The sequence below is a fragment of the Musca autumnalis genome, unplaced genomic scaffold (assembly GCF_047663935.1).
Source record: "Musca autumnalis isolate F117 unplaced genomic scaffold, ASM4766393v1 scaffold_5, whole genome shotgun sequence".
In the NCBI taxonomy this organism is placed as follows: domain Eukaryota; kingdom Metazoa; phylum Arthropoda; class Insecta; order Diptera; family Muscidae; genus Musca; species Musca autumnalis.
This window is the reverse complement of record NW_027412088.1, coordinates 175,437,235-175,462,759: the sequence shown is the minus strand read 5'-3', so window position 1 is coordinate 175,462,759 and position 25,525 is coordinate 175,437,235. Positions and strand designations below refer to the sequence as shown.

The window sequence follows — 25,525 nt, the reverse complement described above, 5'->3', positions numbered from 1 at the left end:
AAGCACCCTTTCCTTTGGAAACAGTCTTAAGTCTTAAAAAGCACCCTTTCCTTTGGAAACAGTCTTAAGTCTTAAAAAGCACCCTTTCCTTTGGAAACAGTCTTAAGTCTTAAAAAGCACCCTTTCCTTTGGAAACAGTCTTAAGTCTTAAAAAGCACCCTTTCCTTTGGAAACAGTCTTAAGTCTTAAAAAGCACCCTTCCCTTTGTAAAGGGTCTTAAGAAGCACCCTTCCCTTTGTAAAGGGTCTTAAGAAGCATCCTTTCCTTTGTAAAGGGTATTAACAAGCATCCTTACCTTTGTAAAGGGTCTTAAGAAGCACCCTTCCCTTTGTAAAGGGTCTTAAGAAGCACCCCTTCCTGGGTAAAGTTCTTAAGAAACACCCTCTCCTTTGTAAAGGGTCTTAAGAAGCACCCTTTCCTTTGGAAAGGGTCTTAAAAAGCACCCTTTCATTTGAAAAGGGTCTTAAGAAGCACCCTTTTCTTTGGAAATGACCTTAAGGGGCACCCTTTCCTTTGGTAAGATCTTAAGAGGCACCCTTCCTTTGGAAAGGGACACCCCTGGAAAGAGACAACCTTTCCTTCTTCTTCTGTCTATGAAAGTCTTAAGAAGCATCCTTCCCTTTGTAAAGGGTCTTAACAAGCATCCTTCCCATTGTAAAAGGTCTTAAGAAGCACCCTTCCCTTTGTAAAGGGTCTTAAGAAGCACCCTTTCCTGGGTAAAGTTCTTAAGAAACACCCTCTCCTTTGTAAAGGGTTTTAAGAAGCACCCTTTCCTTTGGAAAGGGTCTTAAGAAGCACCCTTTTCTTTGGAAATGACCTTAAGGGGCACCCTTTCCGTTGGAAAGATCTTAAGAGGCACCCTTCCTTTGGAAAGGGACACCCCTGGAAAGGGACACCCTTTCCTTCTTCTTCTGTCTATGAAAGTCCTCAAGAGCTCTTACTCTGTCCATGAAAGACATAAATCGATTTTCTTCGATTTATGGAAGACCTCAAGAGATTACAGAGGAATCTTATTCTAACTAGTAATTAATGTTTTCATTTCCAAAGCACCGGTCGCATTTTCATCGGCACCAGGTGCCGTTTCCTTAACCTATAGAAGACTTCAAGAGGACTTATTGTGTCTAGGAAGAGCTTATAGGGACCAGACTTATACATGAGGAGCTCATGAGACGTTTGACTTGTGTAGGAGAGGTTAAAGAACGATCCGCCCTGTTTAGGAACTGCTCATAAGAGGCTTTGCTACAATAGCAGATACTCATATGTAGTCTGGATAATATAGGAGGAACTTATAAGGGATACGTCCGTTATTCCAAAAATAAAGTCGGCTCAATTTTTGCAATTTATCTTTTCTCTATCTCCCCTCACCCTTCTCTGATTTTGTTAATATAACCATCCTAATAATGAAACAAATTCCATTTGAAAGCTCTCCCCCTTTCCATATTCTGCTAGACATTATGGAGTCTAGAATATTTTACTGTGTTTTTAAACTTTTTGAGTTTTTTTCTTCTTCTTTCACATCTAAAATTGGAACTTTTACGGGAAATAAACAAACATATGTCTCAACCACAAAAAATACATGCATAATTTCCGTTACTTTTTCTCATAATAAATGTTTTCGTTTTATTTTCTTTACTTAACCACAAAAACAAATATAAAGGATATGCAAACATTAAGTTCAGAGGAGGAGCCAAAGAATGGCTTCGCCAAAAAAAAAAAAAGACGACTAACTAACAGACAAATGCGATAACACAGAACCTCAAGTATTTAAAATTCCACTTATGACAACTGCCAAGTCGTAAACCAATATTAATGTTGTTGTTGCTCTTGCTGTTGCTGATGCTTGTGCTGATGATGGTAATGGTGGAGTTATTGAAGCTGTGTTTTTCTCAACACACAAAATTTCTGCATTACCTCGCACAAGACATTCAAAGGAGAATGGTTTACAGTTTTGTCAGTTTATTTGCTCAAAAATTAAATTCCTTTGTCTCCTCCCTAACGCGTAATGGCAAGCTCGCTTTTAAAACAAGACAAGTCTCTGCCATCTTTAGTAGCTTTAAATAACTGAAGTTGTAATATCAAGGGAATTGATGACGTTGCTGCTGCTCACATTGTCGAGCATTGTCGTTAACTTAAGTGCTGTGGTGTTGTTTGCATAAAATAGGAATACAATATTATTTAAATTGCCCTAGAGTTTGTTTTGCTGGGAATGCTCAGTATTCTGACATACTTGCGATGGAATAAAATCACATAAGCAGTTATAGACAAAATCATATGTGTGTATGTATATAGATAAATGTAAATAGAAGAGAATTTATAAAGTAAAAGGTAGAGTATCAAAGGTAAGCACTGTACAGATATCAAGCAAACGCGATGGCAGTTTTCTTGGATCAGATTAGTAGAGGAGAAACTCATAAAATGTCCGCCGTATGTAGTTGAGCTCATCCATGAGCTCAACGAAGGTCTTCCTCAGTCTATGATGGAACTCAAGAGGTCTTCCTCTATCTTTGGAAGAAAAAAATTCCTGAGAACCTCAGGACTATTTTTTCTATGGAAAAAAATTCCTGAGAACCTCAGGACTATTTTTTTCTATAAAAAAAAACTCCTGAGAACTTCAGGACTATTTTTAGCTATAGAAAAAAATTCCTGAGAACCTCAGGACTATTTTTTTGTACAGAAAAAATTCCTGATAACCTCAGGACTAATTTTTTTCTATAGAAAAAATTCCTGATAACCACAGGACTAATTTTTTTGTATAGAAAAAAATCCTGAGAACCGCAGGATTATTTTTATTTTTTCTATAGGAAAAATACTGAGAAAAATCAGGACTCTTTTTTTATAGAAAAATTGCTGGAAAAGAAATAATGAGAACCACAGAATTATTTTTTATTTTCCTGAGAACCTCACGACTATTTTTTTCTATAGAAAAAATTCCTGAGAACCTCAGGACTATTTTTTTCTATAGAAAAGAATTCCTGAGAACCTCAGGATTATTTTTTTTTTCTATAGAAAAAATTCCTGGCAACCTCAGGACTGTTTTTTTCTATAGAAAAAAACTCCTGAGATCCTCAGCACAATTTTTTTTTTATAGAAAAAAATTCTGTGATCCTCAGGACTTTAGAAAAAAATTCCTTAGAACCTCAGGACTATTTTTTTCTATAGAAAAAAATTCCTGAGAACCTCAGGACTATTTTTTTCTATAGAAAAAAATTCCTGAGAACCTCAGGACTATTTTTTTCTATAGAAAAAAATTCCTGAGAACCTCAGGACTATTTTTTTCTATAGAAAAAAATTTCTGAGAACCTCAGGACTATTTTTTACTATAGAAAAAAATTCCTGAGAACCTCAGGACTATTTTTTCTATGGAAAAAAATTCCTGAGAACCTCAGGACTATTTTTTTCTATAGAAAAAAATTCCTGAGAACCTCAGGACTATTTTTTCTATAGAAAAAAATTCCTGAAAAACTCAGGACTATTTTTTTCTAAAGAAAAAAATTCCTGAGAACCTCAGGACTATTTTTTTCTATAGAAAAAAATTCCTGAGGACCTCAGGACTATTTTTTTCTATCGAAAAAAATTACTGAGAACCTCAGGACTACTTTTTTTTCTATAGAAAAAATTGCTGAGAACCTCAGGACTATTTTTTTCTATAGAAAAGAATTCCTGAGAACCTCAGGACTATTTTTTTCTATAGAAAAAAATTCCTGAGAAACTTAGGACTATTTTTTTCTAAAGAAAAAAATTCCTGAGAACCTCAGGACTATTTTTTTCTATAGAAAAAAATTCCTGAGGACCTCAGGACTATTTTTTTCTATCGAAAAAAATTACTGAGAACCTCAGGACTACTTTTTTTTCTATAGAAAAAATTGCTGAGAACCTCAGGACTATTTTTTTCTATAGAAAAACCTCAGGAATATTTTTTGCTAAAAAAAAATAGTCCTGAGGTTGTCAGGAACTTTTTCTATAGAAAAAATAGTCCTGAGGTTGTCAGAAATTTTTTCTATAGAAAAAAATATTCCTGAGGTTCTCAGGATTTTTTTCTATAGAAAAAAATAGTCTTGAGGTTCTCAGGAATTTTTTTTCTATAGAAAAAAATAGTCCTGAGGTTCTCAGGAATATTTTTCTATAGAAAATAATTGTCCTGAGGTTCTCAGTAATTTTTTTGGATAGAAAAAAATAGTCCTGAGGTTCTCAGTAATTTTTTTCTATAGAAAAAAATAGTCCTGAGGTTCTCAGTAATTTTTTTCTATAGAAAAAAATAGTCCTGAGGTTCTAAGGAATTTTTTTCTATAGAAAAAAATAGTCCTGAGGTTCTCAGGAATTTTTTTCTATAGAAAAAAATAGTCCTTAGGTTCTCAGGAACTTGTTTCTATAGAAACCTCAGGACTATTTTTTTCTATAGAAAAAAATTCCTAAAAAATTCAGGACTATTTTTTTCTATAGAAAAAAAAAAAATCCTGAGAACCTCAGGACTATTTTTTTCTATAGAAAAAAAATCCTGAGAACCTCAGGAATATTTTTTTCTATAGAAAAAATTTCTGACAACCTCAGGACTATTTTTTCTATAGAAAAAGTTCCTGACAACCTCAGGACTATTTTTTTTTAGAAAAAAATATTCCTGAGGTTTTTCTATAGAAAAAAATAGTCCTGAGGTTCTCAGCAATTTTTTTCTATAGAAAAAAAATAGTCCTGAGGTTCTGAGCAATTTTTTTCTATAGAAAAAATAGTCCTGAGGTTCTCAGGAATTTTTTTCTATAGAAAAAATAGTCCTGAGGTTCCCAGTAATTTTTATCTATTCAGGAATTTTTTCTAAAAAAAAATCCTGAGAATCTCAGGACTATTTTTTTCTATAGAAAAAAATTTCTGAGAACCACAGGACTATTTTTTTTTCTATAGAAAAAAATTCCTGAGATCCTCAGGACTATTTTTTATAGAAAAAAATTCCTGAGAACCACAGACTATTTTTTTCTATAGAAAAAAATTCCTGAGAACATCAGGACTATTTTTTTTAAGAAAGAAATTCCTGAGAACCTCAGGACTATTTTTTTATAGAAAAAATTCCTGAGAACCTCAGGATTTTTGTGTCTATAGAAAAAAATCCTGAGAACCTCAGGACTATTTTTTTTTAAGAAAGAAATTCCTGAGAACCTCAGGACCAATTTTTATAGAAAAAATTCCTGAGAACCTCAGGATTTTTGTGTCTATAGAAAAAAAAATCCTGAGAACCTCAGGACTATTTTTTTTTCTATAGAAAGAAATTCCTGAGAACCTCAGGACTATTTTTTTCTATAGACTATTTTTTTCTATAGAAAAAAATTCTTGGGAACCTCAGGACTATTTTTTTCTATAGAAAAAAATTCTGAGAACCTCAGGACTATTTTTTTTCTATAGAAAAACTTCCTGAGAACCCCAGGACAAGTTTTTTTGATAGAAAATAATTCCTGAGAACCTTAGATCGAGTTTTTTTTATAGAATCAAATTCCTGATAACCTAAGGTCTAGTTTTTTACAGAACTATGCACTATGGTGCACCTTTCTATAAGGATTTTCACAGAAGACCTATATACAAGATTATAATTTCCTGAAATTCGAATTAATATTCTTGCATTCGCCGAATGCCACCGGTATCAAGCATCCCCATCATATCATTGCTTGCGTTTATGTTCATATATACTTAAGTATAATGCAAAATATGCTGATTCGACTGCGAATCCTTCTTCCGTGCCATACTTTTGCTTTAACCCAGCTAAAAGTATCTCTAATATGAATTCATTGCAATGTTAAATATTTTCTTTGCTTCAAACACTTTCTTCACCTCCCTTGTCAATGGTTTCTTGTTATTTTAAGGCACACAGCATAAGCAAAACTATGCTTCTTTGAATCAAGTGTTCTTTAGTAAAATAGAATGAAATTTCTTTCTCCTTGGTTTGTTTTACAATATCAGACAAATTTGTACTTACTTATCATGGAATGTTATTTTGTTCGCCCCACTTTCCAATGAAATGCATACATTTGTTCAACTATTGTTTGTGTGTCCTTCACAAGAAAAGTCGTTGCTAGACAGTGCTAATTTTGCGTATTGCACATCATGTGCTGCAAAAACGTTGCCAAGGGATAAGTATCAGCTATTCGAGTTTTGAAGCACCTTTTGTTTGACTTTAATGTATTTCGGCATAGCTAGCTAAATTATTTTCGTACTATGTTACCCGGTAACCAGCAAATAAATGCAAGATCATCGTTTTAAGAGCAAGGAATGACTGTTCATGTATATGTGAAGGGGTTAAATGAGCTTACACACACAAATTAAAAAAAATCACTTTTTGCATTCCTTGGGTAGTGCGGATGTTCGTGGGAAGGCCAATCAAATTTCAAGTTTTTTTTTCCACTTTGTGTTGGTGTTTTATATCCTTATTCGTATTATCAGACAAAATACCTTTTACAGGTCTTCTATAGATAGAAAACCTTGACATTCTAAGGCTAGAAGACCATTTCAAAAGCAAACCATTGACAGATAACACCATATGAATGGAGAAAGATGAAATTTGATAGGACCGCCCAATTTAAAAAAAGGTAATGTACCTGTTCAGGCTCTTCTTACGACAGACGGCTTTTGATAGACCTTCTATGACCTGATGGATCTTCTATGAACTTTGACAGGTTTTCTATGGACAGAAGAGTTTTGAAAAGAAGACTTCTATGGATAGCAGATATTTGCGAGGTATTCTACTGACAGAAAACCTTTAAAAATTCTTGTATAGATGAGGATATATCTTCAATTGACAAAAGTTATTAGATGGATCTTCTATTACCAGAAGAACTTTGAAAGGTCATCTACGAACATAAAATCTTTTAAAATAGTCTTCAATGGACAGTAAATCTTGGCGAAAAGTTTTCTGTGAACAGTAGACTTTTGAGAAATGTATTCTTTGGATAGAATACCTTTGACTAAAATCTTCTAGATATGGAAGACCGTTGAAATATTATCTGAGAACAGAAGATCTCCGAAAGCCCATTTATGGACAAGAGACCGATGAAAGGTCACCAGAAAGTCAGGACTATTTTTTTCTATAGAAAAAAAATCCTGAGAACCTGAGGACTATTTTTTTTCTATAGAAAAAAATTCCTGAGAATCTCAGGATTATTTTTTTCTATAGAAAAAAATTTCTGAGAATCTCAGGACAATTTTTTCTATAGAAAAAAATTCCTGAGAATCTCAGGACTATTTTCTTCTATACAAAAATATTCTTGGGAACCTCAGGACTATTTTTTCTATAGAAAAAAATTCCTGAGAACCTTAGGACTATTTTTTTCTATAGAAAAAATACTGAGAACTTCAGCACTATTTTTTTCTATAGAAAAAAATTCCTGAGAACCACAGGACTATTTTTTTCTATAGAAAAAAATTCCTGAGAACATCAGGACTATTTTTTTCTATAGAACAAAATTCCTGAGAACATCAGGATTATTTTTTTTATAGAAAAAAATTCCTGAGAACATCAGGACTAATTTTTTCTATAGAAAAAAATTCCTGAGAACATCAGGACTATTTTTTTTCTATAGAAAAAAAATCATGAGAACCTCAGGACTATTTTTTTCTATAGAAAAAAATTCCTGAGATACTCAGGACTATTTTTTTCTATAGAAAAAAATTCCTCAGGACTAGTTTTTTCTATAGAAAAAAATTCCTGAGATACTCAGGACTATTTTTTTCTATAGAAAAAAATTCCTGAGATACTCAGGACTATTTTTTTCTATAGAAAAAAATTCCTCAGGACTAGTTTTTTCTATAGAAAAAAATTCCTGAGGACCTCAGGACTAGTTTTTTCTATAGAAAAAAATTCCTGAGGACCTCAGGACTAGTTTTTTCTATAGAAAAAAATTCCTGAGGACCTCAGGACTATTTTTTTCTATAGAAAAAAATTCCTGAGGACCTCAGGACTATTTTTTTCTATAGAAAAAATTCCTGGGAACTTCAGGACTATTTTTTTTCTATAGAAAAAAATTCCTGAGAACCTCACGACTATTTTTTTCTATAGAAAAAAATTCCTGAGAACCTCAGGACTAGTTTTTTCTATAGAAAAAAATTCCTGAGAACCTCGGGACTATTTTTTCCTATAGAAAAAAATTCATGAGAACCTCAGGACTATTTTTTTCTACAGAAAAAAATTCCTGAGAACCTCAGGACTATCTTTTTCTAGAGAAAAAAATTCCTGAGAACCTCAGGACTATTTTTTTTCTATAGAAAAAAAATCATGAGAACCTCAGGACTATTTTTTTTCTATAGAAAAAAAATCATGAGAACCTCAGGACTATTTTTTTCTATAGAAAAAATTCATGAGAACCTCAGGACTATTTTTTTTTAGAAAAAAATATTCCTGAGGTTTTTCTATAGAAAAAAATAGTCCTGAGGTTCTCAGCAATTTTTTTCTATAGAAAAAAAATAGTCCTGAGGTTCTGAGCAATTTTTTTCTATAGAAAAAATAGTCCTGAGGTTCTCAGGAATTTTTTTCTATAGAAAAAATAGTCCTGAGGTTCCCAGTAATTTTTATCTATTCAGGAATTTTTTCTAAAAAAAAATCCTGAGAATCTCAGGACTATTTTTTTCTATAGAAAAAAATTTCTGAGAACCACAGGACTATTTTTTTTTCTATAGAAAAAAATTCCTGAGATCCTCAGGACTATTTTTTATAGAAAAAAATTCCTGAGAACCACAGACTATTTTTTTCTATAGAAAAAAATTCCTGAGAACATCAGGACTATTTTTTTTAAGAAAGAAATTCCTGAGAACCTCAGGACTATTTTTTTATAGAAAAAATTCCTGAGAACCTCAGGATTTTTGTGTCTATAGAAAAAAATCCTGAGAACCTCAGGACTATTTTTTTTTAAGAAAGAAATTCCTGAGAACCTCAGGACCAATTTTTATAGAAAAAATTCCTGAGAACCTCAGGATTTTTGTGTCTATAGAAAAAAAAATCCTGAGAACCTCAGGACTATTTTTTTTTCTATAGAAAGAAATTCCTGAGAACCTCAGGACTATTTTTTTCTATAGACTATTTTTTTCTATAGAAAAAAATTCTTGGGAACCTCAGGACTATTTTTTTCTATAGAAAAAAATTCTGAGAACCTCAGGACTATTTTTTTTCTATAGAAAAACTTCCTGAGAACCCCAGGACAAGTTTTTTTGATAGAAAATAATTCCTGAGAACCTTAGATCGAGTTTTTTTTATAGAATCAAATTCCTGATAACCTAAGGTCTAGTTTTTTACAGAACTATGCACTATGGTGCACCTTTCTATAAGGATTTTCACAGAAGACCTATATACAAGATTATAATTTCCTGAAATTCGAATTAATATTCTTGCATTCGCCGAATGCCACCGGTATCAAGCATCCCCATCATATCATTGCTTGCGTTTATGTTCATATATACTTAAGTATAATGCAAAATATGCTGATTCGACTGCGAATCCTTCTTCCGTGCCATACTTTTGCTTTAACCCAGCTAAAAGTATCTCTAATATGAATTCATTGCAATGTTAAATATTTTCTTTGCTTCAAACACTTTCTTCACCTCCCTTGTCAATGGTTTCTTGTTATTTTAAGGCACACAGCATAAGCAAAACTATGCTTCTTTGAATCAAGTGTTCTTTAGTAAAATAGAATGAAATTTCTTTCTCCTTGGTTTGTTTTACAATATCAGACAAATTTGTACTTACTTATCATGGAATGTTATTTTGTTCGCCCCACTTTCCAATGAAATGCATACATTTGTTCAACTATTGTTTGTGTGTCCTTCACAAGAAAAGTCGTTGCTAGACAGTGCTAATTTTGCGTATTGCACATCATGTGCTGCAAAAACGTTGCCAAGGGATAAGTATCAGCTATTCGAGTTTTGAAGCACCTTTTGTTTGACTTTAATGTATTTCGGCATAGCTAGCTAAATTATTTTCGTACTATGTTACCCGGTAACCAGCAAATAAATGCAAGATCATCGTTTTAAGAGCAAGGAATGACTGTTCATGTATATGTGAAGGGGTTAAATGAGCTTACACACACAAATTAAAAAAAATCACTTTTTGCATTCCTTGGGTAGTGCGGATGTTCGTGGGAAGGCCAATCAAATTTCAAGTTTTTTTTTTCCACTTTGTGTTGGTGTTTTATATCCTTATTCGTATTATCAGACAAAATACCTTTTACAGGTCTTCTATAGATAGAAAACCTTGACATTCTAAGGCTAGAAGACCATTTCAAAAGCAAACCATTGACAGATAACACCATATGAATGGAGAAAGATGAAATTTGATAGGACCGCCCAATTTAAAAAAAGGTAATGTACCTGTTCAGGCTCTTCTTACGACAGACGGCTTTTGATAGACCTTCTATGACCTGATGGATCTTCTATGAACTTTGACAGGTTTTCTATGGACAGAAGAGTTTTGAAAAGAAGACTTCTATGGATAGCAGATATTTGCGAGGTATTCTACTGACAGAAAACCTTTAAAAATTCTTGTATAGATGAGGATATATCTTCAATTGACAAAAGTTATTAGATGGATCTTCTATTACCAGAAGAACTTTGAAAGGTCATCTACGAACATAAAATCTTTTAAAATAGTCTTCAATGGACAGTAAATCTTGGCGAAAAGTTTTCTGTGAACAGTAGACTTTTGAGAAATGTATTCTTTGGATAGAATACCTTTGACTAAAATCTTCTAGATATGGAAGACCGTTGAAATATTATCTGAGAACAGAAGATCTCCGAAAGCCCATTTATGGACAAGAGACCGATGAAAGGTCACCAGAAAGTCAGGACTATTTTTTTCTATAGAAAAAAAATCCTGAGAACCTGAGGACTATTTTTTTTCTATAGAAAAAAATTCCTGAGAATCTCAGGATTATTTTTTTCTATAGAAAAAAATTTCTGAGAATCTCAGGACAATTTTTTCTATAGAAAAAAATTCCTGAGAATCTCAGGACTATTTTCTTCTATACAAAAATATTCTTGGGAACCTCAGGACTATTTTTTCTATAGAAAAAAATTCCTGAGAACCTTAGGACTATTTTTTTCTATAGAAAAAATACTGAGAACTTCAGCACTATTTTTTTCTATAGAAAAAAATTCCTGAGAACCACAGGACTATTTTTTTCTATAGAAAAAAATTCCTGAGAACATCAGGACTATTTTTTTCTATAGAACAAAATTCCTGAGAACATCAGGATTATTTTTTTTATAGAAAAAAATTCCTGAGAACATCAGGACTAATTTTTTCTATAGAAAAAAATTCCTGAGAACATCAGGACTATTTTTTTTCTATAGAAAAAAAATCATGAGAACCTCAGGACTATTTTTTTCTATAGAAAAAAATTCCTGAGATACTCAGGACTATTTTTTTCTATAGAAAAAAATTCCTCAGGACTAGTTTTTTCTATAGAAAAAAATTCCTGAGATACTCAGGACTATTTTTTTCTATAGAAAAAAATTCCTGAGATACTCAGGACTATTTTTTTCTATAGAAAAAAATTCCTCAGGACTAGTTTTTTCTATAGAAAAAAATTCCTGAGGACCTCAGGACTAGTTTTTTCTATAGAAAAAAATTCCTGAGGACCTCAGGACTAGTTTTTTCTATAGAAAAAAATTCCTGAGGACCTCAGGACTATTTTTTTCTATAGAAAAAAATTCCTGAGGACCTCAGGACTATTTTTTTCTATAGAAAAAATTCCTGGGAACTTCAGGACTATTTTTTTTCTATAGAAAAAAATTCCTGAGAACCTCACGACTATTTTTTTCTATAGAAAAAAATTCCTGAGAACCTCAGGACTAGTTTTTTCTATAGAAAAAAATTCCTGAGAACCTCGGGACTATTTTTTCCTATAGAAAAAAATTCATGAGAACCTCAGGACTATTTTTTTCTACAGAAAAAAATTCCTGAGAACCTCAGGACTATCTTTTTCTAGAGAAAAAAATTCCTGAGAACCTCAGGACTATTTTTTTTCTATAGAAAAAAAATCATGAGAACCTCAGGACTATTTTTTTTCTATAGAAAAAAAATCATGAGAACCTCAGGACTATTTTTTTCTATAGAAAAAATTCATGAGAACCTCAGGACTATTTTTTCTATAGAAAAAAATTCATGAGAACCTCAGGACTATTTTTTCTATAGAAAAAAATTCCTGAGAACCTCAGGACTATTTTTTTCTATAGAAAAAAATTCCTGAGAACCTCAGGACTATTTTTTTCTATGGAAAAAAATTCCTGAGAACCTCAGGACTATTTTTTTCTATAGAAAAAATTCCTGAGAACCTCAGGACTATTTTTTTCTATAGAAAAAAATTCCTGAGAACCTCAGGCCTATTTTTTTCTATAGAAAAAAATTCATGAGAACCTCAGGACTATTTTTTTCTATAGAAAAAAATTCCTGATAACCTCAGGACTATTTTTTTTCTATAGAAAAAAATTCCTGAGAACCTCAGGACTATTTTTTTCTATAGAAAAAAATTCCAGAGAACCTCAGGACTATTTTTTTCTATAGAAAAAAATTCCTGAGAACCTCAGGACTATTTTTTTTTATAGAACTTTTGGGGTTCTTAGAGATCACAAAATATCTCCACCAAAAACATATAACGGTAACTCCCGATTTTCGGTATTTGGGGGTTTTTACCTACATTTTTTGACCTAACTACCTGTAATTTGACGTTTGAGGTTCTCAGAGGCCACAAAATATCTCCACTAAAAATTGTCACCATAGGTCCATGTTTCGGTATAGCCCCCATAAACGGTACATACCGATTTTTGGTATTTTGAGGGCTTTAGTAACATTTTTTGACCGAAATAACTGTTTAATTTGATGTTTTAGATTCCCAGATTCACAAATTATTTTCACCAAAAATTGTCAACATACATATGTAGGTCCATGTTTTGGTATAGCCCCTATATAACGGTACATGCCGGTTTTCGGTATTTTGAAGGTTTTAGCAACATATCCCGACTTTCGTTGTTTTTAGGGATTTTAGATAAAGTTTTTAACCGAACTAGCTGTAATTTGTCCTTTGAGGTTCCTAGTGGTCACAGCACTTATGCACCAAAAATTTTCGTGTTTTGGTACAGCTTCCATGTAACGGTATCTCCCAATTACAGGTATTTTAAGAAATTTAACTACTTATTGAGCGAACTGCCTATTACTGGACATTTAAGGTTCCCAGTGCTCACAAACCTCCAACACAAATTCTCAACATAGGTCAATGTTTTAGTAAAACAGTACCTCCCAATTGACCGCGATTTATTTAAAAATCCCTACAGCGATTTTCTCATGTTTACGGATTTTTCTCATCTATGAACATTGCTCTTTCAGAATCCGCGAAAACTTCCCAAGCAGTTTTCATTCAAAGTTAGTTAAGGTGCACCCTGCATGACATCGTTTTATAGGGGCCATACAGTAGGTACATTGTCCCAATTTGAACTTCTATATCTCTAAAGTAGTTAAACCTACGAAAACACCATTGAGGTCAATCTTATAGAGAATTTTTACTGCTACAACATTTTCTTTAATCACATTTCGATAGGACTTGCGGTGTCCAAGCAAAATCGTGAAAACCTTAAAACGCCCCAAAAATGTGAACTTTGACTGCGATTTATTTGAAAATCCCTCCTGCGATTTCTTTGTTTTTTTTTTTTTGTTTTTGATTTTTCTCATCTATGAACATTGTATTTTGAGAAACCGCAAAAACTTCCCAGGTGTAAGGACCTTTCATTTAAATTTAGTTAAGGCGCACCGTGCATATTGAAACTATTCTATCTCATGGAAATTAAGCTTAATCCTACTATCCACGATGTATGCCATCCTGCGTAGTTTCCTGAGGGTTGCCAACAATTTTTTCACCAAACTAGTTGAGATCTCCTACCAGGATATGTTAAGGGACAAGACTTCTCCTAGGAATCACGGGGAATATTTGTGAGATTTTAAACTTGTCTGTCGACTTCCATTGATGTTTGAAGTTCTGGAATTTTACTCAGCCACGAGGAAACCAGAGAGTTGACTACTTTCCAGTTAGTTATTCTGGGGTTCCTGTGAGGCAGTGCCTTTTACATCCATGGGAGACTTGAAAGCTTATCGCCCATGTGATCGGAATTTTTTTCCTGAACCAAAGCGATGTCAACTTCCGACCTTGTATGGGAGAGAATGTGTTCGACAGGCCCGTTTTACAATTGTACAGGTTTATTTGCACCACACAAAGACCATGCTGCCTACATTCTTTACTGGGACTGCGGGATACGGAACAGAGGACAACTCTACCCGAAGTACTACTCTCCCTTTAATGGTTTGATATAATTCGTACTTTTGCTATCCATCCTAGAAGGAGTTGACCAGCTTCCAACTGTCGATCTGGATGACTCTGTTTCCGTATTAGCTTCTTATGTTTCCCAACATCTATTGGGGGCAGTCGCAGGTGAATCATTCCCACTGGTTGAAACCTTGTGTGATGGGTTTATCTGCGCCTTCCTTCGCCGACATCAGTATGGGAGTCAGGTTACCTAACCAGCCACAGACATCAATGGTTTCCAGCCTGAAACCACCGGATTTTTATTTTTAACCGAATCCGGTCCAGTCATCGCTGCTAGTGGGCTGGAGACTGTCACCATACCAGTGGCTGTATTCCGACCAATCGGGATGAAACGTTTTTCATCGTAAAGGGAATTTCTCAAGAATCGAATTTTCAGCCCGATCTCTCGGAATTCCGCTCGGATGACATCACTCGGGTTCCTGCCAATAAAGTTTGTGCAATACTTCACTGGAGTGTCTGCTTTACTGCGAGCGAGGAAGACAGCTCTCTGGACTGTTGAGATGGAATAATTGTAGTATTCATTCCTTATCTGTCAGGGCTGTCTTATTTAGAGGGGAGGTCCCAGGCTCATTTTAAGAGTTTCACTCTTCCTCAGGAGATCGTCAAATTTCCTGCGCTAGAAGTGTATAGCATGTCTGACAACGTCCGTTGTCTGCGTAGATCCCCGCTCAATATTGAGTCTTTTGCACCAAGTGCAGCGTTGTCCGTGGTCTTCATCGAGCGTGTTTTGTGTTGTGGTTGCTTTTGTGCTTATTCTCCTATCCATATGAGAATTTTTAGATGAGAGAACTGATGACGGTCATGACATAGCCCTACACTTCCATGATAAAGACTCAGCCTACTACTCGTGAAGACAGGTATCAACGAGGCTTCGTTCTAATACAGACGTGAAATGTGGTTGTTATAAACTTGAAACGTGGTCGTTTAAAACACTGGTGTTGGTGGATCTCTTTTAAGGAAGGAGATTACTACCTGTTGAATCGTGACAATGTTACTACCCTAACGTAGTTAACACTAAACAACCCCAACGTAGTTAACACTTCGCCTTTCCTTTTTCACTTGCAAATAATCTTATGTCATCAAGCTCGACTCCAACGAAAAATTAATTAAAATTAATATTAAACATCTTCAGCTCCTGTTTCGATCACCCTTCTCTTCATTACCTTCATTAATAAAAACCATTCAAAATTAATTTTTCAATTAAATAATTTTAAAAACTGCATTAAATGCAACAGCAACTCCCACTTTCCTTCTTCCCAAACTAAAATCCAATTACGTTTTTTCTTTCTTACCAATCAAAAAACTCCATAGATTCGACTTCATTAAAATCACTTAAAATTAATCACGTTAGAGGAATAATGTTTGGAATCCCTTTCTTTTCGTAGCAGAATGACAATGACAACGACATTTAAATTAATTAATTTTTCCTTAATTTACTTATCATTAATTTACTGCTTTTCGTGCTTTCTTTTATAGAAAAATGTCGTTGGTGATGTTGATGAGACTGCTTGCTGGTGATGGAAAAACTTCAATTGAAAAGTTATGCTAACTCTCGCGCACGCTAAGTCATTTTCACAATGCCATTCTCCAACTAAACCCCCCATTGGACCTGCAAGAGTGATAATGAACTTAATGAAAGTACTTTTATTTTTAATAGTTTTTCATAAAGTTTGCTTTTTGTCTTGTGTCCCCAGCCAAGCGGGACATAAACGCAGTGTCTAACCCCTCCCCACCCACCTGAAGTATTATTATCATTTTGTTTGGGATAAGGGATGGTGTGTGCGCACTTGTTTTTTACTATAAGCTAATATTTATTTTCATAACCTATTTAAGTATTCATTGACATTTAAATAAGATGCACCCAGGACATCAACAACAATGACAACAACAAAAAGTCCTTAACTGCCAACGGTTATAAGAAATATAAACAAATAATGCTGTCGAGATAACGAGAGGAACAAAAAAACTCAGCACAAAACGAAAACAAACGTTCTTAACTTCAGCAAACAACTACGTAAATATACTTCCCCCACCGCTCTTCATTAGCCAACACTAATCAAATGCATGCTACCGTTTGTTGAGCTGGAGAGAGTTTTTCTTTCATCTTTTTCTATATGAAAATGCACTTAAAGTTGTTGCTTCTTAATGCAGCCCAAGTGGTCCAAGTGGAGTAGGTTTGAATATTTTCTACCCTTAAGATGATGATAATATCATGGCATTGATAATTTCTTTCACTTGTTTCTTCCTACTATGGCCTTGGGGAGGAAGACCTGGATAGCTCAAAAAAAAAAAAAAAAAACGCGAATGTATGCAGAAGCAGGAACAGGGTGCAGTTTGTAACAGCAGTGCAGTTGTAACAGCTCCCGCATAAGCTATTCAAAGTAATTAGCTTTACAATGTTGAACTGATGAAATCCATAAGGATATCGAGTTTTTGCGTGTAGGTTTTTTTCATTTGGCCAGGGATGGGAAACCTTGGAGGATGGAGATCATGTGGTATTCTATGGAAATAAAAACAAATGGTCTTCTATGGAAAGACCAAGTGGTCTTCTATAGGAAGACTAAGTGGTCTTCTATAGGAAGACCAAGTGGTCTTCTATCGGCAGACCAAGTGGTCTTCTATAGGAAGACCAAGACCAAGTGGTATTCTATAGGAAGAACAAGTGGTCTTCTATAGGAAGACCAAGACCAAGTGGTCTTCTATAGGAAGACCAAGACCAAGTGGAATTCTATAGGAAGAACAAGTGGTCTTCTATAGGAAGACCAAGACCAAGTGGTATTCCATAGGAGGAACAAGTGGTCTTCTATAGGAAGACCAAGACCAAGTGGTCTTCCATAGGAAGAACAAGTGGTATTCCATAGGAAGAACAAGTGTTCTTCTGTAGGAGGACAAAGTGGTCTTCTATAGGAAGACCAAGTGGTCTTCTATCGGAAGACCAAGTGGTCTTCTATCGGAAGACCAAGTGGTTTTCTATCGGAAGTGGTCTTCTATAGGAAGACCAAGTAGCCTTCCATAGGAAGCCCAAGTGTTCTTCTGTAGGAAGACCAAGTGGTCTTCTATAGGAAGACCATGTGGTCTTCTATAGGAAGACCAAGTGGTCTTCCATAGGAAGACCAAGTGGTCTTCCATAGGAAGACCAAGTGGTCTTCTATGAGAAGACCAAGTGGTCTTTTATGAGAAGACCAAGTGGTCTTTTATGAGAAGACCATGTGGCCTTCTATGAGAAGATCAAGTGGTCTTCTATAGGAAGACCAAGTGGTTTTCTATGAGAAGACCAAGTGGTCTACTATGAGAAGACCAAGTTGTCTTCTATGAGAAGACCAAGTGGTCTTCTATGAGAAGACCAAGTGGTCTTCTATGAGAAGACCAAGTGGTCTTCTATGAGAAGACCAAGTGGTCTTCTATGAGAAGACCAAGCGGTCTTCTATGAGAAGACTAAGTTGTCTTCTATGAGAAGACCAAGTGGTCTTCTATGAGAAGACTAAGTTGTCTTCTATCAGAAGACCTGGTGGTCTTCTATGAAAAGAAAAACGGGCTTCTATGAGAAGTCCAAGTGGTCATCTATGAGTAGTCCAAGTGGTCATCTATGAGAAGACCAAGTGGTCTTCAATGAGAAGACCAGGTGGTCTTCTATGAGAAGACCAAGTGGTCTTCTATGAGAAGACCAAGTGGTCTTCTATGAGAAGACCAAGTGGTCTTCTATGAGAAGACCAAGTGGTCTTCTATGAGAAGACCAAGTGGTCTTCTATGAGAAGACCAAGTGGTCTTCTATGAGAAGACCAAGTGGTCTTCTATGAGAAGACCAAGTGGTCTTCTATGAGAAGACCATGTGGTCTTCTATGAGAAGACCAAGTGGTCTTCTATGAGAAGACCAAGTGGTCTTCTATGAGAAGACCAAGTGGTCTTCTATGACAAGACCAAGTGGTCTTCTATGAGAAGACCAAGTGGTCTTCTATGAGAAGACCAAGTGGTCTTCTATGAGAAGACCAAGTGGTCTTCTATGAGAAGACCAAGTGGTCTTCTATGAGAAGACCAAGTGGTCTTCTATGAGAAGACCAAGTGGTCTTCTATGAGAAGACCAAGTGGTCTTCTATGAGAAGACCAAGTGGTCTTTCCATAAGAAGACCAAATGGTCTTCTATGAGAAGACCAAGCGGTCTTCTATGAGAAGACTAAGTTGTCTTCTATGAGAAGACCAAGTGGTCTTCTATGAGAAGACTAAGTTGTCTTCTATCAGAAGACCTGGTGGTCTTCTATGAAAAGACAAAGTAGTCTTCTATGAGATAACCAAGTGGTCTTGTATGAGAAGACCAAGTGGTCTTCTATGAGAAGACCAAGTGGTCTTCTATGAGAAGACCAAGCGGTCTTCTATGAGAAGACCAAGTGGTCTTCTATGAGAAGACCAAGCGGTCTTCTATGAGAAGACTAAGTTGTCTTCTATGAAAAGACAAAGTTGTCTTCTATGAGATAACCAAGTGGTCTTGTATGAGAAGACCTAGTGGTCTTCTATGAGAAGACTAAGTTGTCTTCTATGTGAAGACTAAGTTGTCTTCTATCAGAAGACCAAGTGGTCTTCTATGATAAGACCAAGTGGTCTTCTATGATAAGACTAAGTTGTCTTCTATGAGAAGACTAAGTTGTCTTCTATCAGAAGACCTGGTGGTCTTCTATGAGAAGACCAAGTGGTCTTCTATGAGAAGACCAAGTGGTCTTCTATGAAAAGACTAAGTGGTCTTCTATGAGAAGACCAAGTGGTCTTCTATGAAAAGACTAAGTGGTCTTCTATGAGAAGACTAAGTTGTCTTCTATCAGAAGACCTGGTGGTCTTCTATGAGAAGACCAAGTGGTCTTCTATGAGAAGACCAAGTGGTCTTCTATGAGAAGACTAAGTTGTCTTCTATGAGAAGACCAAGTGGTCTTCTATGACAAGACCAAGTGGTCTTCTATGACAAGACCAAGTGGTCTTCTATGAGAAGACCAAGTGGTCTTCTTTGAGGAGACCAAGTGGTCTTCTATGAGAAGACCAAGTGGTCTTCTATGAGAAGACCAAGTGGTCTTCTATGAGAAGACCAAGTGGTCTTCTTTGACAAGACCAAGTGGTCTTCTATGACAAGACCAAGTGGTCTTCTATGACAAGACCAAGTGGTCTTCTATGACAAGACCAAGTGGTCTTCTATGACAAGACCAAGTGGTCTTCTATGACCAGACCAAGTGGTCTTCTATGAGAAGACCAAGTGGTCTTCTATGACAAGACCAAGTGCTCTCCTATGAGAAGACCAAGTGGTCTTCTTTGACAAGACCAAGTGGTCTTCTATGAGAAGACCAAGTGGTCTTCTGTAACAAGGCCAAGTGGTCTTCTATGACAAGATCAAGTGGTCTTCTATGACAAGACCAAGTGGTCTTCTATGAGAAGACCAAGTGGTCTTCTATGACAAGACCAAGTGGTCTTCTATGACAAGACCAAGTGGTCTTCTATGACAAGACCAACTTGTCTTCTATGACAAGACCAAGTGGTCTTTTATAGGAAAATCAAGTGGTTTTCTATGAAAATAATAACGGGCTATGAGAAGACCAATTGGTCTTGTATAGGAAGACCTAGTGATCTTCTATAGGAAAACCAAGTGGTCTTTGGGAAGACCGAGCAGTTTTCTATGGGAAGACGAAGTGGTCTACTATTAAAAAAACCAAGCTGTTTTTTAGGAAGACCAAGTGTGCTCCTATATGGAAATAGCATGTATATTTCTTTGGAAGAACCAAGTGACCTCTTACAAGAGACTCATGTTGTTGTTGTAATTGCTTAGCTGGCTCTGGATCTGTCCCCAGTTTAGGCTGCTTCGATGTCCTGTTGATTAGGTTTGGCAGGGTATTGTGTGCTTCTTGGTCAAACCGGTATCGAAGGACCCGCCACGGTAGTTTTGAGGAAACCCATGTGTTATCTTATGGGAAGAAAAAATTTAATTCTATTGAAAGATTTATTGGACATTTTGTTTGGCCACTCCAGCTGGTTCTGATAAAAAGCTTCCACTCTGTTTAATAACAAATGGTTATAAAATTTGCATGAAACTGATTTTTAATTAAACGGTTCTTTGCCCAGCGTTGAGTGTTAAAGTCAAGTCTTTTGTGCTTGATTTCAAGGGGATCGATGAGTTTTGTATTTTTTTCTCTTGGTCTTCCAGACAATTTTACTTCTTATCGCCTTTTGTTTTTTCAATTCAATGTTTTGAATTGAAATATTTTCCTGTCTCTCTCTCCCATCATCAACATTATCGCAGTCCTTAGTAACTGCTTTCGATTTATAGCCAATATTCAATAAACACTTTTCATCCATATTCAATCATTGAAACTTACAGCTTTTTTTCTTATGCTTTGCGTTTTTTAATTATTTCCAATATGAGTGAATGAATGGATATTTCTTTCTCACATCCTGGATTGATTATCCTTTTGCATATAGCAGGGAAATCAGAGAATCGGTCGAAAGATGATACTTCTACCCGAAAGCGGAAGAAGTTCCATGTTTCCTTTTTCCCTCTTAGTTAATTACCGATAAAGTGTTTGCAATCGTAGCACAAAAAAAATCATCGCTTACTTTTTCCAAGATAATTAGTAATTGCTGGCAATCAGATTCAGCAAATTCATTGACGTTTACAGTAATCTATTGTGTGATTGGATAGGATGTATGTGTGTGTCCGAGCGAGGGGAATGTATTTTCCGCTTAAATTGTTGGAAATTAAAACGAATCTGGAGGGGGTGAAATATGGCATATGGAAATTAAAAACTAAAGAACGCACCTAGAAAAGAATACGGAACAAGTAGCAGCTCATAAATACAATATACCAGGATATATGATTGCCTTTGGTCGAAGCTTAAGTGATTCGTAGACAAGTGAGGTATTAAATCGTTGCTATTCAGTTGCGTAATTTGTATGGTTTCGAGTTGCTGCTTTGAATTAAACTGACCGGGTTTTTTCGATTGGATTTATTATGTGTGCTTTTTCAGCTGTAAACAAACACATTATCATCATCCTTATTGCCGAAGTCCGATTCATTTATTGTTTTTGTAACATGAGCAGTTTCATTTGAGGAAGCCATTACAGCAACTATAGGAAATGCTGTTTCCGGCTTAATTAAATTTTAAATTAAAAATCAGCATAGATGCAAACTGGTTGGACTTCTTTAGGAATAGCAAGTGGTTTTCTACAGGAAGACAAAGTGTCGTAGTGATTTTTTATAGGAAGAAAATTGGCAGACCAAGTGATCTTTCACATTAAGACCAAGTGGTCTTCTACAGGGATGCCAAATGGTCTTCAGTAGGAAAATAAAGGCGTCTTCTATAAGATGACCATGTGGTCAACCAAGCGGTCTTCTACAGGAAGACTAAGTTTACAGAACACCTCAAGACATATTTTTCTAATTGCAGATTCGTATAGAAGGCTTCAACAGATCTTCTGTTTATAGAAAACCTCAAGAAATATGCTTTCTATAAAAGACCTCACACAGCCTTCGATCTATAGAAGACCTCAAAAATCCTTCATAGTGTCTTTGGTCTATAAAAGAAATCGAGAGATTTTCTATCTGGTGAACATTTCAAGATACATTTCTGTCTAAAGAAAACTTCAAGAGCTCTTCTTCTGTCTGTAGCAAACCTCAAAAGGTCTTCTGTCTATGGAAGACCCCAAGAGGCCTTCTTCTGTCTTTAGCAGAAATCAAAAGGTCTATATAAGACTTCAACAGATCTACAGAAGACCTCGAGAGGTCACAGTAAACCTCAAGACATCTCTCTCTGTCTAGGGAAGACTTCAATAGGTATTCTTCAGTCTATGATAGACCTCAAAGGAATTCTTCTGTCACTAGAAGAAGACTTTAATATGTCTTCTTCTCTCTTTAGAAGACCTCAAGAGGTATACTTTTGTTTATAGAAAACCTCAAAAGATATTCTTCTAACTATAGAAGACCTCAAGAGATATTCTTCAGTATAGAGAAGACTTCACGGAGCCTGCTTGTGTCTAGACAAAACCTCGGGATATCTTCATATATCTCCGGAAATCTCCAGATATGTTGTTCTGTCTATAGAATATATTAAAATATTTTCTTCTGTATAGAGAAGTCCTCCAGAGGTCTTCTTCTTTTTAAATAAGACATCCAGAAATGTTATCCTGTATGTAGAAGACTTCCAAAGACTAGACTGAGGAAAGACTTCAAGAGGTCTTCTTTTGCTGTTCAAGATCACCTGAGGTATTCTGTAATCTAGAGAAGGGATTTTGTTCGGTAAAAAGTAGAAGTCTAGAGGTCTTCTTCTGTCTATAGAAGACCTCCATAAGTCGTATTCTGTCTAAAGACGACCCGAGAGATCTTCTTCTGTCTAAAGACGATCCCAAGAGGTCTTCTTCTGTCTAGAGACGACCTCAAGAAGTTTTCTTTTGTTTGTTGGAGACCTCAAGCGGTCGACTTCTATCTGTAAAATCCCTCGAGGGGTCTTCTTTTCTCCATAGAAGACCACATGTTACCATATTCTTTCTATAGACCTCCAGATGTCTTCTTCTGTCCAGAGAGGATCTCAAGAGGTCTTGTTATGTATATAGAAGATGTTCAGAGGTGATCTTCTGGCTATAGAAGCCTTCAATTTTTTATATCTTCTTCTGCCTACAGACGAGTTATTCTTCTTTACCCTTTGCAAGACCTCTTTGGAAGGTCTTCTTCTGTATATGGATGACCTCAAGAGGTTTTATTCTGTCTAGAAAATACATCAAAAATCTACTTCTGTCTAGAGAAGACTTCCAGAGGTCTTCTTTTATCCATAGAAGACATCCAGAGTTCTTTTCCTGTATATAGAAGTCTTCCAGAGGTCTTCTTCAAGATATCCTCTTCTGTGTGTAGACCTCAAGAGATCTTATTCTGTATATAGAAGATGTCCAGAGGACTTATGTCTACAGAAGCCTTCAAGAGGACTTTATATCTTCTTCTGTCTGTGGAGAGGAGACTTCAAGAGGTTTTATTTTGTATATAGAAGACTTCCAGAGGTCTGCCTATAGAAGACCTCCAGAATGATTCTTCTGTCTAGAGAAGACGTACGTACTGAAGACGTCTTCTCCTTTATAAACATGACCTCCAGAGGTCTTCTGCTGTCTACAGAAGACTTCAAGATATTTCATTCTATGTTTAGAAGAGGTAGGCCTCAAACGGTCTTCCTCTGTATATAGAAGACCTCAAGAGCTCAAGAGATATTCTTCAGTATATAGAAGACTTCAAGGAGCCTGCTTGTGTCTAGACAAAACTTCGGGATGTCTTCATATATCTACAGAAGATCTCCAGAGATGTTGTTCTGTCTATAGAATATATTTAAATATTTACTTCTGTATAGAGAAGTCCTCCAGAGGTTTTCTTCTTTCTTTAGAAGGCATCCAGAAGTGATGTCCTGTATATAGAAGACTTCCAAAGACTAGACTGAGGAAAGACTTCAAGAGGTCTTCTTTTACTGTTGAAGATCATCTGAGGTATCCTGTAATCTAGAGAAGGGATTTTGTTCGGTAAAAAGTAGAAGTCTAGAGATCTTCTTCTGTCTATAGAATACCTCAATAAGTCTTATTCTGTCTAAAGACGACCCCAAGAGGTCTTCTTCTCTCTAGAGACGACCTCAAGAAGTTTCCTTGTGTTCGTAGGAGACCTCAAGCGGTCGCCTTCTATCTATAAAATCCCTCGGGGGGTCTTCTTTCCTCCATAGAAGACCACATGTTACCTCCAGAGGTCTTCTTCTGTCCAGAGAAGACTTCAAAAGGTCTTATTCTGTATATAGAAAATGTTCAGATGACATCTTCTGCCTGTAGAAGCCTTCAAGATTTTTTATATCTTCTTCTGTCTACAGAAGAGTTTTCTTCAGCCTTTGGAAGATCTCACGAGATCTTTTTCTGTCCATGGAAGACCCCAAGGAATATTCTTCTGTCTAAAGAAGACCTCAAACGATCTTCATTATAAAGAAGACCTCAAGAAGCCCTCTTCTGTCTATAGAAAACTTCAGAATACCTTCTTCTGCCAAGGAAAGTCCTCAAGCGATTTTTTCAGCCTATAGAAGATCGCCTGAGGTTTTCTTCTGTCTATTGAAAATCTCCTGAGGTCATCTGCTCTCTAGAGAAGACTTCAGGAGGTGTTATCCTGTATATAGAATATTTCAAAAGATTTTCTTCTGCCCATAAAATACCTCCAGATGTCTTCTTCTATATAGAAAATACGTCAAGATGTCTTCCTCTGTGTATAAAAGACTTCAAGAGGTTTTTTTCTGCTTGAAGGGGACCTCAAGCTGTCGCTTTTTCTATGCAAAATCCCTCGAGAGGTCTGCCTATTTTCCTCCAGAGGTCTTCTTCTGACCAGAGAATACCTCAAGACGTTTTATCTAATATATAAAAGGCAATGTGTGTATGTTAGTATGTTTGTTTGTTTGTATGTTTGTAAAATCCCGATAACATGAGATGTCACTATATAGAAATACCGAAAAATCGATTGGAAAATCTTATGACATTTTGTATGTGGAGTTTTTAGGTCTGAGAATAGGTCGTAATCTATTTTTTATCCCGCTAAGTGTAGTGACCGGTGGTCCTCCCCACAAATTGTTTAAGAAAACCGCGAAATTTAAGATACTTTTTAATATATTGTTTACAAATTGTTTGCATTGCTATGGTAATTACTGTCTTGATCCTGAATGGTCGTTGCGGAAGTGAAATATCGCGTTCATCCCAAAATTTTCAAAAATGTATTATTTCAGTTAATTAGAACGGTCGTAAGCTGCTTTTTACTGCTAAGAATAGTGACCGGTGGTCCTCCCCACAATGTTTTTAAGAAAAGTCAGAAATCTTTGATATTTTTGAACGTATTGTTTACAGATTGTTTTCCCTGAATGATCGCGGTCATCACAACGTTTTCAAAAATGTATTATTTCAATTAATATACATAATTTTAGTAAGCGTGACACAAAAATGATATTAACACTAGCTTGAACAAGTGGGATAACGCGTTCGTGAGCTATTTTAATATGGCTAAGTGTAGTGACCGGAGGTTCTCCTTCAATTTTTTTTTTAAAGTCTATGATATTTTTGAACGTATTGTTTACAGATTGTTTGCAATACTACTGTAATTACCGTCTGACCCTGAATGGTCTTCGCGGAAGTGAAATATCGCGGTCATCACAAAATGTTCAAACATT

At 35.6% G+C, this 25,525-nt stretch overlaps 2 protein-coding genes across 3 annotated transcripts in view; both read right to left on the bottom strand.

Annotated features, from left to right (window-relative positions):
• LOC141404970 (uncharacterized) overlaps nucleotides 1–25,525 on the bottom strand; it is a 1,496,028-nt gene that overhangs the window by 371,077 nt on the left and 1,099,426 nt on the right. The window lies entirely within an intron of this gene.
• Nucleotides 23,804–25,525, bottom strand: part of LOC141406046 (uncharacterized) — an 8,242-nt gene continuing 6,520 nt past the window's right edge. Inside the window, exon 4 of the mRNA XM_073991058.1 lies at nucleotides 23,804–23,837. Coding sequence (XP_073847159.1) covers nucleotides 23,804–23,837 — 34 coding nt within the window. The remainder of the gene's footprint in view (nucleotides 23,838–25,525) is intronic.